Below are 17,978 nucleotides of genomic sequence, written 5' to 3' on the forward strand. Positions count from 1 at the left end.
GCCAGAGGGGAGGAAAGACGAGGGAACACAAACTGGGAGGAGAGCACGGGAAGCGACAATGACCACAACAAACACAACTATGCAACAAAGAGTAAGCAAGTACAGGAGGAAGGAACGATAGACGGTCGAGGCGGATGCAAACACACAACAGTGAAAACCGACCAGGAGAAGCAATTAATACCAGCCCACCCAGTTTTGTTTTCTTTGTTCTGTATGTATTTTCTTTTAGAAAAACAGAAAAGGGGAGGGAGAAAGCCTCTCCCAATGGCATGTATAACAAAATTGGCTCTCCGTTGCTTCTATGTATATACACTTTCCCTGTTTTTATTTGCCCACCCCTTGATTTTTTTCGTTATGTAGTGTTTTTGTTATTTCTTTTTGGTTTCTCGATGTGTACATCTGTAAATATACCATGTATAGAAAAAAACATTCTCTGAAAAAAAATGTATAACCATTTTAGTACTTCCCAACTTATTTCCACAAACTTGCCCATGTGATATTAATAACGCTTTCAGGTCAGTTCGCTGTTCCTCTGGAAGGTAACTCAATAATTTATCCCAATTTTCAAGAACATCCTCGTTATAAAATTTAATTTGAGGAATGACTCCTCTAGATTTGGTTCTTCACTTTGAGTTAGAATAACAAAAACCTCCTCCTTTTGCTCTCCTTCCCTTTCAAAATAGCTTTTAAGCATATTCACATGACACACTCGGTGAGCTTTCCTTCTATCGAGCATTCTTACCAAATAATTCACCTCACTCAATTTCCTTTCAGTCTGATATGGTCCACAAAACCTTGCTTTTAAAAATTCCTGTCAAATTTAACTTGGAATAGAAGGTGGTGTTAGGAACTGCTCCTCCATTTCTCTCCTTCGTTTTCTTACTTGTGAGATTGTCAGCAGCAAATGTGGGAGAGAAACAAATGGTGATTGGAGAAGCAGTGAAAACTAGTGGTGGTGAGTTTGAGGCTGGGGAGCCCAAGAGCAGGGCATAGGGATTGAGGTCCCAGGAGCAGAGGTGCCAGGGAGCAAGCAGGAGAGGTTGACTGTGAAGCCCACTTGGGAGACACTGTCAAGGCCCAGGTCAAGTTGGGGGGAGGGGAGCTGACTGCCCATGTGTTGTAGTGAGCAATACAGAGAGTTAACGTGCATGGGTCATTTTTATTAATAACTTATTGATATGACATTGCTTTGCTCAACAACTATTTATTTTCGCAACTTTTCTTTGTAAGTTTATCTGAGATTTGCTCAGCAGCCTCTGGAGGGGGACTAAAATGCAAAATGTGGCTCCCCCAAGCAAAGAAAGGTTGGACAAGTCTGGCTTCGACACTTGTTAAGACCATAAGACCAAAAGACTATAAGACATGGGAGCAGAACTAGCCCACTCGGCTCATCATGTCTTCTCCACCATTCAATCATGGCTGATATTTTTCTCATCCCCATTCTCCTGCCTTCTCCCCATAACCCCTGATTAATCAAGAACCTATCATTCTCTGTCTTAAAGACACTCAGTGACTTGGCCTCCACAGCCTTCTGCGGCAAAGAGTTCTACAGATTCACCACCCTCTGACTGAAGAAATTCCTCCTCAACTCTGTTTTAAAGGTAGTCCTTTATCTGAGATGGTGTCCTCTGCTTCTAGTTTTTCCTACAAGTGGAAACATCCTCTCCACGTCCACTCTATCCAGGCCTCGCGATATCCTGCAAGTTTCAATAAAATCCCCCCTCATCCCTCTGAACTCCAACGAGTACAGACCCAGAGTCCTCAACCGTTCCAAAGCCTCATATAGCCTCAGAAGTACATCCCTGGTCTTGTATTATCGAGCCCTCTCGACATGAATGCTAACATTGCATTTGCCTTCCTAACTGCCGACTGAACCTGCACGAAGAGAATCGCGAACAAGGACTCCCAAGTCCCTTTTCGTGCTTCTGATTTCCTAAGCATTTCCCCATTTAGAAAATAGTCTATGCCTACATTCCTCCTTCCAAAGTGCATAACCTGACACTTTTCCACATTGTATTCCATCTGCCACTTCTTTGCCCACTCTCCTAGCCTGTCCAAGTCCTTCTGCAGGCTGCCTGCTTCCTCAATACTACCTGTCCCTCTACAGATCTTTGTACCATCGGCAAACTTAGCAAGTGCGTTCAGTTCCTTCTTCCAGATAATTAATGTATATTGTGAAAAGTTGTGGTCCCAGCACAGACCCCTGAGGCACACCACTAGTCACCGCCTGCCATCCTGAAAAAGACCCCTTTATTCCCACTCTCTGCCTTCTGTCAGTCAGCCAATCCTCTATCCATGCCAGGATCTTACCCTGAACACCATGGGCTCTTAACTTATTTAACAGTCCCCTATGCGGCACCTTGTCAAAGGCCTTCTGGAAATCTCAATAAATTGTGTCCACTGGTTCACCTTTGTCTAACTTCAATGATACCTCCTCAAAGAACTCTAACAGATTTGTCAGACGTGACCTCCCTTTGAGAAAGCCGATAGGACGCATATCCTTGGATATTTAGATCCCAGCCCTGATCCCCTTGCAGCCACGTCTCTGTGATGCCCACAACATTGTACCGGCCAATTTCAATGTGCGCAACAAGCTCATTTACCTTGTTCCTTATACTGTGCGCATTTAGGTACAACACCCTCAATCCTGCATTGACCATCTCCCTTCTCACACTTGTCACGTTTTTGCTCTGCCTGAGGGTGATGTTGTTCTCTTAATTTTTGTTCCCTAATTTCCCTTCAGTTATTGCACCTTCTACGCTAAAATTCTGGTTCCCACCCCCTGCCGTACTAGTTTAACTCCTCCCGAGTGACTCTAGCAAACCTCCCAGCCAGGATATTGGTGCCCTTTTAGTTTAGATGCAACCCGTCCTTCTTGTACAGGTCCCACCTGCCCCGGAGATCCTAACGGTCCAGAAATCTGAAAACCTCCCTCCTACAACACCAGTTTAGCCACGTGTTTAGCTGCACTATCCTCCTATTTCTAGCCTCACTGGCATGTGGCACAGGGAGTAATCCTGAGATTACAACCCAAGAGGTCCTGCTTTTTAGCTTACCGCCCAACTCCCTTAACGTCTTCTGCAGGACCTCATCACTCTTCCTGCCTATATCATTAGTACCTATGTGTACTACGACCTCTGGCTGTTCACCCTCCCCTTTCAGGATGTCCTGTGTTCACAGAACATAGAACATAGAACAATACAGCGCAGTACAGGCCCTTCGGCCCACGATGTTGCACCGAAACAAAAGCCATCTAATCTACACTATGTCATTATCGTCCATATGTTTATCCAATAAACTTTTAAATGCCCTCAATGTTGGCGAGTTCACTACTGTAGCAGGTAGGGCATTCCACGGCCTCACTACTCTTTGCGTAAAGAACCTACCTCTGACCTCTGTCCTATATCTATTACCCCTCAGTTTAAAGTTATGTCCCCTCGTGCCAGCCATATCCATCCGCGGGAGAAGGCTCTCACTGTCCACCCTATCCAACCCCCTGATCATTTTGTATGCCTCTATTAAGTCTCCTCTTAACCTTCTTCACTCCAACGAAAACAACCTCAAGTCCATCAGCCTTTCCTCATAAGATTTTCCCTCCCTCCAGGCAACATCCTGGTAAATCTCCTCTGCACCCGCTCCAAAGCCTCCACGTCCTTCCTATAATGCGGTGACCAGAACTGTACGCAATACTCCAAATGCGGCCGTACCAGAGTTCTGTACAGCTGCAACATGACCTCCCGACTCCGGAACTCAATCCCTCTACCAATAAAGGCCAACACTCCATAGGCCTTCTTCACAACCCTATCAACCTGGGTGGCAACTTTCAGAGATCTATGTACATGGACACCTAGATCCCTCTGCTCATCCACACTTTCAAGAACTTTACCATTAGCCAAATATTCCGCATTCCTGTTATTCCTTCCAAAGTGAATCACCTCACACTTCTCTACATTAAACTCCATTTGCCACCTCTCAGCCCAGCTCTGAAGCTTATCTATATCCCTCTGTAACCTGCTACATACTTCCACACTATCGACAACACCACCGACTTTAGTATCGTCTGCAAATTTACTCACCCACCCTTCTGCGCCTTCCTCTAGGTCATTAATAAAAATGACAAACAGCAACGGCCCCAGAACAGATCCTTGTGGTACTCCACTTGTGACTGTACTCCATTCTGAACATATCCCATCAACCACCACCCTCTGTCTTCTTTCAGCTAGCCAATTTCTGATCCACATCTCTAAATCACCCTCAATCCCCAGCCTCCGTATTTTTTGCAATAGCCTACCGTGGGGAACCTTATCAAACGCTTTGCTGAAATCCATATACACCACATCAACTGCTCTACCCTCGTCTACCTGTTCAGTCACCTTCTCAAAGAACTCAATAAGGTTTGTGAGGCATGACCTACCCTTCACAAAGCCATGCTGACTATCCCTGATCATATTATTCCTATCTAGATGATTATAAATCTTGTCTCTTATAATCCCCTCCAAGACTTTACCCACTCCAGACGTGAGGCTCACCGGTCTATAGTTGCCGGGGTTGTCTCTGCTCCCCTTTTTGAACAAAGGGACCACATTTGCTGTCCTCCAGTCCTCTGGCACTATTCCTGTAGCCAATGATGACATAAATATCAAAGCCAAAGGTCCAGCTATCTCTTCCCTGGCCTCCCAGAGAATCCTAGGATAAATCCCATCAGGTCCCGGGGACTTATCTATTTTCAGCCTGCCCAGAATTGCCAACACCTCTTCCCTACGTACCTCAATGCCATCTATTCTATTAGCCTGGGGCTCAGCATTCTCCTCCACAACATTATCTTTTTCCTGAGTGAATACTGACGAAAAATATTCATTTAGTATCTCGCCTGTCTCTTCAGACTCCACACACAATTTCCCATCCCTGTCCTTGACTGGTCCTACTCTTCCCCTAGTCATTCGCTTATTCCTGACATACCTATAGAAAGCTTTTGGGTTTTCCTTGATCCTTCCTGCCAAATACTTCTCATGTCCCCTCCTTGCTCGTCTTAGCTCTCTCTTTAGATCCTTCCTCGCTACCTTATAACTATCCATCGCCCCAACCGAAACTTCACAGTTCATCTTCACATAGGCCTCCTTCTTCCTCTTAACAAGAGATTCCACTTCCTTGGTAAACCACGGTTCCCTCGCTCGACGCCTTCCTCCCTGTCTGACCGGTACATACTTATCAAGAACACGCAGTAGCTGATCCTTGAACAAGCCCCACTTATCCAGTGTGCCCAACACTTGCAGCCTACTTCTCCACCCAAGTCACGTCTAATGGCATCATAATTGCCCTTCCCCCAGCTATAACTCTTGCCCTGCGGTGTATACTTATCCCTTTCCATCATTAACGTAAACGTCACCGAATTGTGGTCACTGTCCCCAAAGTGCTCTCCTACCTCCAAATCCAACACCTGGCCTGGTTCATTACCCAAAACCAAATCCAACGTGGCCTCGCCTCTTGTTAGCCTGTCAACATATTGTTTCAGGAAACCCTCCTGCACACACTGTACAAAAAACGACCCATCTATTGTACTCGAACTATATCTTTTCCAGTCAATATTTGGAAAGTTAAAGTCTCCCATAATAACTACCCTGTTACTTTCACTCATATCCAGAATCATCTTCGCCATCCTTTCCTCTACATCCCGAGAACTATTAGGAGGCCTATAAAAAACTCCCAACAGGGTGACCTCTCCTTTCCTGTTTCTAACTTCAGCCCATACTACCTCGGAAGAAGAGTCCCCATCTAGCATCCTCTCCGCCACCGTAATACTGCTCTTGACTAGCAGCGCCACACCTCCCCCTCTTTTGCCTCCTTCTCTGAGCTTACTAAAACACCTAAACCCCGGAACCTGCAACATCCATTCCTGTCCCTGCTCTATCCATGTCTCCGAAATGGCCACAACATCGAAGTCCCAGGTACCAACCCATGCTGCCAGTTCCCCTACCTTGTTTCGTATACTCCTGGCATTGAAGTAGACACACTTCAAACCACCGACCTGAACACTGGCCCCCTCCTGCGACGTCAAATCTGTGCTCCTGACCTCTATACTCTCATTCTCCCTTACCCTAAAACTACAATCCAGGTTCCCATGCCCCTGCTGCATTAGTTTAAACCCCCCCAAAGAGCACTAACAAATCTCCCCCCCCCAGGATATTTGTGCCCCTCAGGTTCAGATGTAGACCATCCTGTCTGTAGAGGTCCCACCTTCCCCAGAAAGAGCCCCAGTTATCCAAAAATCTGAATCCCTCCCGCCTGCACCATCCCTGTAGCCACGTGTTTAAATGCTCTCTCTCCCTATTCCTCATCTCACTATCACGTGGCACGGGCAACAAATCAGAGATAACAACTCTGTTTGTTCTAGTTCTGAGCTTCCATCCTAGCTCCCTGAAAGCCTGCCTGACATCCTTGTCCCCTTTCCTACCTATGTCGTTAGTGCCAATGTGGACCACGACTTGGGGCTGCTCCCCCTCCCCCCTAAGGACCCGGAAAACACGATCCGAGACATCATGTACCCTTGCACCTGGGAGGCAACATACCAAACGCGAGTCTCTCATGCTCCCACAAAATCTCCTATCTGTGCCCCTGACTATAGAGTCCCCAATTACTAATGCTCTGCTCCTCTCCCCCCTTCCCTTCTGAGCAACAGGGACAGACTCCGTGCCAGAGGCCCGTACCCCATGGCTTACCCCTGGTAAGTCCCCCCCCCCACAAGTATCCAAAGCGGTATACTTGTTTCTCAGGGGAACGACCGCAGGGGATCCCTGCACTGACTGCTTTTTCCCAGTCCCTCTTACAGTTACCCACCTATCTCCAATCTTTGGTGTAACTAATTCCCTGAAGCTGCTATCTATGACCCTTCTGCCTCCCGAATGATCCGAAGTTCTTCCAACTCCAGCTCCAGTTCCCTAACTCGGTCTTGGAGGAGCTGGAGATGGCAGCTCTTCCTGCAGGTAAAATCAGCAGGGACACTAACTGCATCCCTCACCTCAAACATCCTGCAGGAGGAACATTGCACTCCCTTCCCTGCCATTCCTCTAACTTTCTACCAAGATCTGGTTAACTAAATTAAATTTTAATAAAAAAATAATAATAATATAATAAAATATGGTACTTACCTCAGACCAATGGGTTTTATTATTAGGTTAGAGGAGGAGGGTGGGTAGGAGACACTACACGTGTAGTGTCTCGGGTTTCCTCTCCACCAGAATTTATTGGTGAGGGTCTTCCCAGACGTCCGCGGGTCGACTTCCTGTTCCCGCCTAAAAAACTAATTTAAAAAAAAGAAGAAAAATTCTCAGCTCCTGCTGAAATTGACTAACCAGCCAGCTCCACTCCCGCCGAAATCGACTGGCCTGCCCCTGCAAAGACAAGTGCTTTTAAAGGTTGACTTACCTCCCAGCAACCTCCTTCCGCAATGCTCCCGCTGAAACTGACTCACCAGCTGTTCTCACGCCGAAATCGACTCAGAGACATCCTTGACCCTGGCACCAGGAAGGCAACACACCATTCTTGAGTCTCTTTCACGGCCACAGAAGCGCCTATTTGTGATCTTTACTATAGAGTTCCCTATAACTATCGTGCGCCTGCACTTGCTGAGCAACAGAGCCAGCTTTGACGGCCTACAGTTTCCTGACACACAGCAGTTCCAATGATTGTGTGTAAAAAGTGCAGAATCTTTTCACTTAACAATTCCAAAGGGTAACTTATCTCTCCCCCAAAGTGTCCGAAAGAGTGGCCCTGGTTATCCAAACACCTCTCTCAAATTCAGAGCTCCTGTTACCTATTTTAATCGGCACACTCCTGTTCTTCCAAAATTCGCACTTCAGTGATGGCAGCTGGTGATTTAAATGGCCAGCTGCCTCCGCGAATCATGCACAAGCGAACCCTGACCCAACTCCAGTCCTGCCCTGCGAAGATGGGAAATTTCATTTCAGGAGAATTTTCAGCCATTTCTGAGTTTTTGCCTTGATGGAGAGGATTTCTGTCATGGTGAAAATCCAGGCCAAAGTGCTTAATATCCCACCCTAACAATCCAGCAGGGATCCCACACAGTGGGATTAGCAAGGCCCCAAATTTAAAAAAAAAAGAAATTTGGCATCAGAGAGACACGTTTCTTCCTCCCTGTCCCTTACCATGGGTGCACTGTGGGGGACTGACTGACTCCTGTGAGCACTTCCAGCCTCTTCATCAGGCTTTTCCTCAGCTGAAAATGAACAACAAAGGAGATATTATGCATGTATTAATGGTGCAATCCTCCAAGGCAATGCAACAAACTGCTTCAACCCCAACCAAATACCTGCAGCATTTTCCAGTGACAAGGTCCAAATATTTTTCCTCACCATGCAATTATTTCTCTACAGCTCCCTGAATTTTGTCAGAGTGGGATTCCCCAGGGGCAGGCAGACCCTCTCCTGTCAGACAAAAAGTTAACCTCATCAAAGAGACCACTTTTTCTGTCAAGGCCCAAACACTTAGGGTACCTGGGTGGTATTCCTTCCTCCCAACCCCAGAGGCTGATTGTGGTGTCTGTTCAGTAAACAAAATGGGAATCAGACTGGGTATTTTGCACCTTGTACAGCAGATGTTAGCTTGTTCAGTGGATATCAGTCTCACCTCTAAAGGTCAGAAAATAACAAGTTCAAGTCCCACTCCAGAGCCTTAAACATAGGACTTGACACCACTACAAAGGGAATTTGTACCATCAGAGATGCAAGGTGGGCGCCGAGGTCCCAGGTTCGATCCTGGCTCTGGGTCACTGTCTGTGTGGAGTTTGGACTGTCTCCTTGTGTTTGCGTGGGTTTCGGCCCCACAACCCAAAGATGTGCAGGGTAGGTGGATTGGCCACGTGAAATTGGCCCTTAATTGGAAAAACTGAATTGGGTACTCTAAATTTATTTTTTAAAAAGAGATGCAAGGTGGGATTTCCGGCCAAGGAGTTGGAGGAAACTTGTGGCGCAACAGTTAGTGGAAGGATGTGCTTGTGCAAGTCAGGTAGCCCCAGATGGAGCAGCTGATGGCTTTCATCAAGGAGGAGTTCAGCAAAGGAAGGAGATGCGGGAGGACCGCACAAAGGGCTGTGGCACCCCTGAAGAGCTTGATGGAGCAGGTGGAGAAATGTTTGGAGGTGCAGGGGTCACAGATCCAGAAGATTGAAGGATTGTTCTCAGATCACAAGGATCGAGTGGTGGCATTGGAGGCTCTTAGGAGACCTTTGCAAGACTTTGATGGACAGCAGCTCGAGAAGGCAGAACTCGTGGATAGTGGACCTGCCTGAAGGAGTGAGTGCCACGAGGTATATGTCAAAGATGCTGGCAGGCTGGTGGTGGAGGAAGCAGCTGGATAAGGCCCACAAAATGGATAGAGCACACAGGACTCTGCGGCAGAAGCTTAAAGCTGGGGAGCTGTAGCGGGCGCTGATGGGAGACTCCACATATTTGTGGAGAAAGAGACGATCTTGCGTTGGGCCAGGGAGAAACACACCTGTGAATGGGAGGGGGACAAGGTCCGAATATATCAGGACATTGGAGACAAGTTGGCGAAACGGTGTGCAGGGTTCAACAAGGCCAAGGCGGTGCTTTATCGCCGACAGATCTGGTTTGGGGTACTCCACCCGGTGAAGTTAAGGGTGACGTTTGAAGGCCGGGAATGTTATTTCAAAACCCCAGAAGCAGCTGAGGACTTCATCAAGGAGCATAAACTGCCGGAGAACGGAGTTGAACACTCTGGGGTACTGGCATTTTGTAATGGTTGGGAATATGGTTGAAGTGGGGGTAGGGATTGGAGGGTTCTTTTTCAGTTTGTTATTTATTGTTGGGTTGATAAAGGGTAGTAGGGGTGAAAAGCTTTTATTGGGAATGGATGTTCCCTTCCCCCACCTTGTTTCTTGGGGCTGTTTGTGTTTTATCTCGTTTGTTTTGCTCTCGGGAGAGGTGACCTGAGGTTCAGGATAGGTCTTTTGTTTGGGTGGGGGAGGTCAAGGTTAGTGGGGGGAGTGGGGGAGAAGAGACATGTTCAGAGATGGAGAAGGGGGCCATCTGGTATAGGCTAGGTACATGTTGGAATTACCGGGGCTGGAGTTAAGTGGAGAGGATGACGGACGGCAGAGGGGAAAAGAGGCGCAAGCCTTCGGTAAGGCTGGTAACGTGGAACGTATGCGTGGCAATTTTAATGAGCAAGAAAACGGAGTTTGTGAGCACGAAGGAAGTGGGGGACCCGGGTGGGAGATATGCGATTGTGAGTGGGATACTGAAAGGTGTTGGTGGACGTGCGTGCTCCGAATTGGGATGATGTGGGTTTTATGAGGGGGTTGCTGGCAGCAATCCCGGACTTGGCCACGCACCAGTTGATTACGGGAAGAGATTTTAATTGTGTCCTAGAGCTGAAGGTGGATAGATTGAGCCCCAGGTTGAAGGATAGGGTACGAATGGCAAAGGAGCTGAGTGGGTTTATGGAAAAGATGGGTATGGTGGATCCGTGGTGCTTTAAGAACCTGGGGGGAAGGGTGTATTCCTTTTTCTCACATGTCTGTAAGGCTTATTCCAGGATTGAAAATTTGTGGTGAGCCAGGAGAGTTTGGAGAAGGCAAAGTATGCAGGGACAGTGATTTCGGACCATGCACCCCACTGGCTGGAGATTCGGCTTCAATCGGGATGGGAGAAGAGGCCGAGGTGGAGGTTTGATTCGAGGTTGTTGGCGGATGGAGGCTTTTGTGACGAGGTGCGGGCGATGATTAAGGATTATGTGGAGTTGAATCAGAATGGGGAGGTGCGGGTGGCCATTTTTGGGTAAGCCGGGGGGGGGGGGCTTACGCAGATAGGGAGAGGAATATGACCATATAAATGAGCGAGATAGTGGAGGTGGATAGGGAGTATGCGAGGATGCCCACCACGGACAGATTGGAGAGGAGGAAGCAGTTACAGGGGCAAATCGAGAGGCTGACAACCAGGAGGGCGGTAGGGAAGCTGCATAGGGCAAGAGGGATGCAGTATATGAGTATGGGGAGAAGGAGAGTCGAAGGCTAGCGCACCAGCTACGGAGGCATGCAGTGTCTAGGGAAACATTGAAAATACGACTGGGGCTGAGGATGTGGTGTCGGAGTCGGGGAAGATAAATAAGGAGCTGGACCTCCGGTGGCAACTATGGAGTGAGTGGTCGCACATTTGGTGGTTCCCGCTCGTGGTGGACTTTTTGGACCTTTTCCCTGATTAACAGCGGAGCTGAATTAGGGTATAAGGTGCTGGTGAGGTGCAAGAAGAGAGTATCCCACCGGTTCATGGATTTGTGGACCAGAAGTGGTCTAATAAGGAGGGTATGATCGTTGAAAGCTGCTTTGGAGCCTGCGACACAGGGGAAGATGGCGGAGGGTCAAGGTCTGGGTTTGCCGACCCAGTGGTCGACGGAACAACTTGTGACCTTTCTGCATGAGAAGTTTGCCCAGCAGAGGAAGGAGTATTTGGAGGACCTGGCCAGGGTGGTGGATCCTATAAAGGCAGGGATCGACAGTATAGAATTGAGGCGGGAGACCGAGGGCCATTTGATCCAGAAGGTGGAGGATGCGGGGGCGAGCACGATGAGGAGCAGCTCGCCTCAATGGCTGTGGAGATGGGGCTAATTATAGATCATCAGAAGAGGCTGCAGGACAAAGCGAAGGACCTAGAGAATAGATCACGCAGGCAGAATTTAAGGATCGTCGGCCTGCCGGAGGGCAGCGAGGGAGCGGATGCCAGCGCATATGTGGCACAAATGTTTGAGAAGCTGCTGGGTGAAGGAGCTTTTGCAAGACCCTTGGAGGTGGACAGGGCGCACAGGGCGCTTATGAGGAAGCTGCGGAGAAACGAGCCACCGAGGGCGATGGTAATGCGAATGCATTGGTTTCTGGATAAGGGACAGATTCTGAGGTGGGCCAGGCAGACGAGGTGCTGCTCATGGGAAGGCAGCAAGCTGCGTGTCTACCAGGACCTGGGTGCAAAGCTGGCCAAAAGGGTGAGCTTCAATAAGGTGAAGTCAGCCCTCTTTAAGAAGGGGGTTAAGTTCGGCATGCTGTGCCCTGCGTGCCTGTGGGTCACGTATGAGGACCAGGAACTCTACTTTGGATCGCCAGAGGAGGCGATGAACTTTATCAGGGACAAAGGACTGGAAGGTTAAGGAGGACATTATTTATGTTTCAAAATTTTTTAAAAATTCTTTAAACATCTTTTCTTCTGGTTTGCATGAAGCACTTTTGCACTATGTTTGGGGCCGTTGCTCTGTTTGTTGATGGGGATTGGGATTGTTATTTTGTTATGGGGTGGGGGGGGGGGAAGCAGAGGGATTCACAAATGGCGGTAGGGTGGGGGTCGATGACAGGGGGCATGGGACGCGGGCTGGCCTAGGAAGGGCGATGGTTGGTCGGCAGGGGGGTGGGTAAAGGAGGGAGAGGAAGGAGATAGTTGGGGCGGGATCAGTAAGTGGAGGTGGGGGACTGGGGAACTGGGTGTGTAAGCCATGTTGGCTGGGTGTGGGTCGTTGGTTGGGCGGGTGTTATTTACTGTGTTATGTTTGCTTTTGAAATTTGAAATATGGGACGACCTACTCCTGTATATTTCTGACCCATTGGGGGGATTGGAGAGATTATGAGGATCCTTGCGGAATTTGGACGGTTTTCGGGGAATAAATTGAATATGATAAGAGTGAGGTCTTTGCGATCCAGGCGAGGGGGCACGAGAGGAGATTGGGGGGGATGCCGTTCAAGGTAGTGGGAGGGAGTTTTCGGTATTTGGGAATCCAGGTGGTGCGGGGCTGGGAGCAGCCACACAAGTTAAATTTGGTTCGGTTAGTGGAGCAGATGAAGGAGGGCATTCGGAGGTGGGATATACTCCCGTTGTCACTGGCGAGAACGGTTCTCCCGAGATTTCTGTTCATATTCCAATGTCTCCCTATTTTTATTCCAAAAAACTTTTTTAAGAGGGTGAATGCGGTGATCTCTATTCTACAAGCCCGATGGTGGTGGTGGCTTTGAGGGTGTGGAGTCAGTGGCGGAGGCAGCATCGGTATGGACCCCAATTGAGGCAACCACCGTTGTTTGCCGGGGGGGGCTAGATGGGAGGGTTCCGGAGGTGGCAGCGAGCTAGGATCAAGCGGTTAGGGGACCTGTTCATTGGCGACAGCTTCCGTGCTTGGAGGAGGAGTTTGAGCTGCCGGGTGGGAATGGGTTCCGTTATCTGCAGGTGAGGGACTTTGCTCGGAGGCAGGTTTCGACCTTTCCGCTTCTACCGCCCCAGGGGATACAGGACAAGGTAGTTTTGAAAACGGGAGTGGGGGAGGGGAATGTCTCGGAAATTTATAAAGAGCTCATGGAGTGGGAGGGAATCCAGATAGGAGGTAAAACGTAAATGGGTGGATGAGTTGGGCAAGGAACTAGAGGTGGGTCTGTGGGAAGAAGCCCCGAGTACAGTCAACGCGTCCTTGTCGTGTGGCAGGCTCATCCTGATACAATTCAAGGTGGTCCGCAGGGCACATATGACTGTGTGTGCAGGTTCTTTGAAGAGGTGGAGGATAGGTGTGGACGGTGTGCGGGAGGACCCACAAATCATGTCCACATGTTCTGGGGATGTCCGAAGCTTAGGGGATTTTGGCAAGGATTTGCCATGTCCACAATATTAATTAGGGTGGCACCAAGTCCAGAGGTGGCGATGTTTGGAGTGTCGGAAGACTCGGGAGGCCAGGGGATGGGAGAGGCTGATGTCCTGGCCTTTGCCTCCTTGGTGGCCCGGACCGACAGATCTTATTGGCGTGGAGGGACTCAGAGCCCCCAAAATCGGGGTTATGAGTTAGTGACATGGCCGGGTTTCTCAGGCTTGAGAAGATTAAGTTCACTCGGAGGTGGCAGTTGTTTATCGACTTCTTCGGAGAAAATTAAGCTGTCAGCAGATACGATAAGAAGGGGTGGGGGGTTAATGGTAAAGGAGGGAGGGGTGGTAGAGGGTTATAGCTGAGGCGGGATCAGTGAATGGAGGTGGGGGACTGGGTGTGTAAGCCATGTTGGCTGGGTGTGGCTGTTGGTTGGGGGGGTGGGGTGTTATTTACTGTGTTAAGTTAGCTTTTGAAATTGTTGTTAAAAAATTACAAATGCCTTAATAAAATGACGAGATAAAGTTTAAAAAATAAATAAATGAGGAGTTTAGGGAATATGACAAGGAATTGTACAAGGTAGACCCGGGGAAAAAAGGGGGACATGGGACGGTCTTTAGACAAGCTGGAGTTTCCTCAGCTGGAGGAATTAAAGAGGCAGGCGCTGGAGGAGCCCCTGGGGTTGAGGGAGGTACTGGATGGTATAAGGGGTATGAAGTCGGGGAAGGCACCGGGGCCAGATGGATATCCGGCGGAATTTTATAAGGAGTTCACAACGGACCTGACATCACATCTCTTGGGGGCGTTTAACGACGCATTGGAGAAGGGGAGCTGCCGGATACGATGACGCAGGCAGTGATTACGTTAATTCTGAAAAAAGGGAAGGCACCGGTAGAATGTGGCTCGTATAGGCCCATATTGCTGTTGAATACAGATGTGAAAGTGCTGGCTAAGAGGTTGCTGGAGGAAAGGATGAAGGGTTGTGTCCCGAGGGTGGTTGCGGAGGACCAAACAGGCTATGTAAAAGGCAGGCAGCTCTCGAGCAATACAAGGAAGTTGTTAAATGTAGTCATGAATCCGTACGAAGCCCAGTGGTGTCTATGGACGTGGAGAAGGCCTTCGACCGGGTGGAGTGGCTGTGCTTGTTTGAGGTTTTGAGAAGGTTTGGGTTTGGGCTGAGGTTTGTAGCATGGGTGTGAAGGGGGTGTCCTGATATGAGACCACTTAAAACTGGATAGCTAGGATAACACTAGAATAGTTCCACATAAGTTAGTTTATTAAGGATTGAGTAGAAAATATACCCAGTAATCATTACAAAGAATACAGCACAGGAACAGGCCCTTCGGCCCTCCAGGCCTGCGCCGAACACGGTACCTGCCTAAACTAAAACTGTATGTGCTTATGGAGTCCGTATCTTTCCATTCCCACCCTATTCATATATTTGTCCAGATGCCCCTTAAATGCTGCTATCGTACCTGCTCCCACCACCTCCCCAGGCAGCTTGTTATATTTACCACCCTGTGTAAAACATTTGCCTTGCACATCTGTTCTAAACTTTTCCCCATGCACTTTAAACCCATGTCCCCTAATACTTGACTCTCCTACCCGAGGAAAGAACATGTGACTATTAACTCTTTCCGTGCCACTCAAAATCTTGTAGACCTCTATCAGTTCACCTCTCAACCTCCGTCGTTCCAGTGAGAACAAACGGAGTTTATCTAACCTCTCCTCATAGCTAATGCCCTCCATAATCAGGCAACATCCTAGTAAACCGCTTCTGTACCCTCTCCAAAGCATCCATATCCTTATGGTAGTGTGGCGACCAGAATTGCACACAATATTCCAAATCAGGCCTAAGGTCCTGTACAGCATGACTTGCCAATTTTTACATTCAATGCCCCAACCGGCATGACGCCTGCCTTTTTGACCACCTTATCCACATGCGTTGCCACTTTGTGATCAGTGGACATCCACACCCAAATCTCTCTGCCTGCCAGTACTCGCAAGAGTTCTACCATTTACTGTGTAACTCCTACATGCCCACCATTAAACATGTATTTTAGGACAGAGCAGAAATAAACATTCAAACAGCATTCAAACTCTTGCTACAAGCAATGGCCACAATGCATGATGGGATTTAAGCTAACTTGCCCATGTTTCTTGAGACAAACAGGATCTGACAGTAGTGTGGTTAGCAATAACACAGTCAGTTCAGTTCTTATCAATGGCCCCAATATCCTGCTTAGACAATCTGTGGTGTAAAGAGGAACCAACTTTGGCATCCTACCCCTTGATGAACAATGCGGTAGGTAGGAACTGGCTGCAATAACTAAGATGGGAATATCAGAAAAACAACTTCACAATGGTATCCTAGTAAACAACATGGGGATGGGGTTAAATCATGAGCTGATCACAGTCATCATTTTGCTTTCAGTAAATTTCACTGATCAATATAAAATTGACAGCTCCAAGGATTGGATCAAGTCCAACTGGGGTGTGCTATTGATTTTTGGAAAACTCTATAATTGGTGTATTTGTACCAGTGTCAGACAGATTGATTTTGGCATGTATCCAGATCTCTCTCCCAGGTACATGGACCAAGCTTGGAAAAATAAAGTCGCCTTAACCGGAGTTGGTTGTCTGCAGATGTGTCCACTTGAGCTGTAACTAAGAGGGAGGAATCCCACGTAAAAGCTAGCTTAATACTTAGGCCTTGGAAATGCTCCTGTGGGTGTGCTTGCTTTATTTGGCACCTAGGGCGAGTGTGCACACAGATGACATGAGCTCGCCGAACTTCGAATTGCACCGGGGAACAAGGTAGGGGTGCCCGCTGTCGCCGCTGTTGTTTGCACTGGTTATAGAGCCATTGGCAATGGCTCTTAGGGGGTTGGCAGGGTGGCAGAGGATTACGTGGGGACAGAGTGAACATTGGGTGTCGCTCTATGCTGACGACCTACTGTTGTACGTCTTGGACCCGCTGGGGAGCATGGAGAGAATCATGAGACTGCTGGGGAATTTTGGGGACGTTCTTCGGGTATAAGTTGAATGTCGGGAAAAACTAAGTGGTCCCGGCGAATGAGTTGGGACGGCAAGCCAATTTACGGGGGATGCCATTTAAGGTGGCTTAAGGATTGGTTCAGATACCTTGGGATCCAAATGGCGAGGGAATGGACGATGCTCCACAAGTGGAACTTAACAAAGCTGGTGGAGGAGGCCAGATAGGATCTGAAGAGGTGGGATACACTGCAATTGACTTTGGCTCAAGTCGTAAAGATGAATATTCTACTGAGGTTCCTGTCTATTTTCCAGGCACTCCCGATCTTTACACCGAAGGCCTTTTTTCGGAAATAGGATAGAATTGTTTTGGACTTTGCATGGGCGGGGAAGGTGCCAAGGGTTAGAAGGACCCTAAGGCAGCAGGGGAGGTTGGCCTTGCCGAATCTGCATCATTTTTATTGGGTGGTGAATGTGAAAAAGGTCGGCAATGGTGGGAAGGAGAGGGGGTCGAATGGGTTAGGATAGGAATCTTGTAAGGGGTCCAGTTTAAGGGCTGTGGCGACGGCAGTGTTGCCAATGGCGCAGAGTAGGTATTCAGGGAGCTCAGTGGTGCAGTCCACGGTGATGATTTGGAACTAGTTGAAGGGGCATTTTAGGATGGAGGGGATGTCTGTGTTAACGCCGCTGTATGAGAACCATGGGTTTGAGCTGGTGGAGGAATGGATAGCATATATAGGACGTGGAGGGAAGTGGGGTTGGTCAAGGTGAGGGTTTTCCAGTCTGGAGGAGCTAGAGGTAGAGGGTAGAGCTGCCGAGAGGGAGCACATTCAGCTATCTGCAGGTTAAGGGACCATGCCCGTAAGGTTTGGAAGGAGTTCCCTAGGATGCCGCGATACACCCTGCTACAGTGATTGCTGCTTGTGGATGTGGAAGGGGATAGTAGAATTGGATAGATATATATAATATATATATATATATATATATATAAACACAGGTGGCTGGGAGAGCATGGGGTGAAGATTAAGGAAAAATGGGAAGGGGGTTGGGAGGGGAGCATGGAGTGATGTACTGCGAAGGATAAACATAACCTCCTCGAACGCAAGGATGAGCCTGATACAGTTTAAGGTTGTACACAGGGTACATATGACTCGCGCAAGAATGAGTGGGTTCTTCCAGGGGGGTGGCAGATGAGTCTGAGGTGTGGGCGAGGGCCAGCGAATCACAAGCATATGTTCTGGGGTGCAAAAAGTTGGAGAAAGCCTGGGCGGGAGTGTTTGCGGCCTTAGCAAGGATGACGGGACAAGGCATTGGATACTCTGGTGGGGATATTTGGGGTTTTGGAG

At 48.5% G+C, this 17,978-nt stretch overlaps 1 protein-coding gene across 3 annotated transcripts in view; it reads right to left on the reverse strand.

The window, feature by feature from the left end:
• The window catches only part of LOC140395333 (WW domain-binding protein 2-like), a 174,541-nt gene that overhangs the window by 14,194 nt on the left and 142,369 nt on the right, over positions 1 to 17,978 (reverse strand). For 2 of the 3 annotated variants that reach the window (XM_072482969.1, XM_072482968.1), the window contains one exon: positions 8,163 to 8,233. The exons of the other annotated variant lie outside the window; for it this stretch is intronic. In XM_072482969.1, coding sequence (XP_072339070.1) covers positions 8,163 to 8,233 — 71 coding nt within the window. The remainder of the gene's footprint in view (positions 1 to 8,162; positions 8,234 to 17,978) is intronic. 3 annotated transcript variants of the gene reach the window in all.

The sequence above is a fragment of the Scyliorhinus torazame genome, chromosome 18 (genome assembly GCF_047496885.1).
Source record: "Scyliorhinus torazame isolate Kashiwa2021f chromosome 18, sScyTor2.1, whole genome shotgun sequence".
In the NCBI taxonomy this organism is placed as follows: domain Eukaryota; kingdom Metazoa; phylum Chordata; class Chondrichthyes; order Carcharhiniformes; family Scyliorhinidae; genus Scyliorhinus; species Scyliorhinus torazame.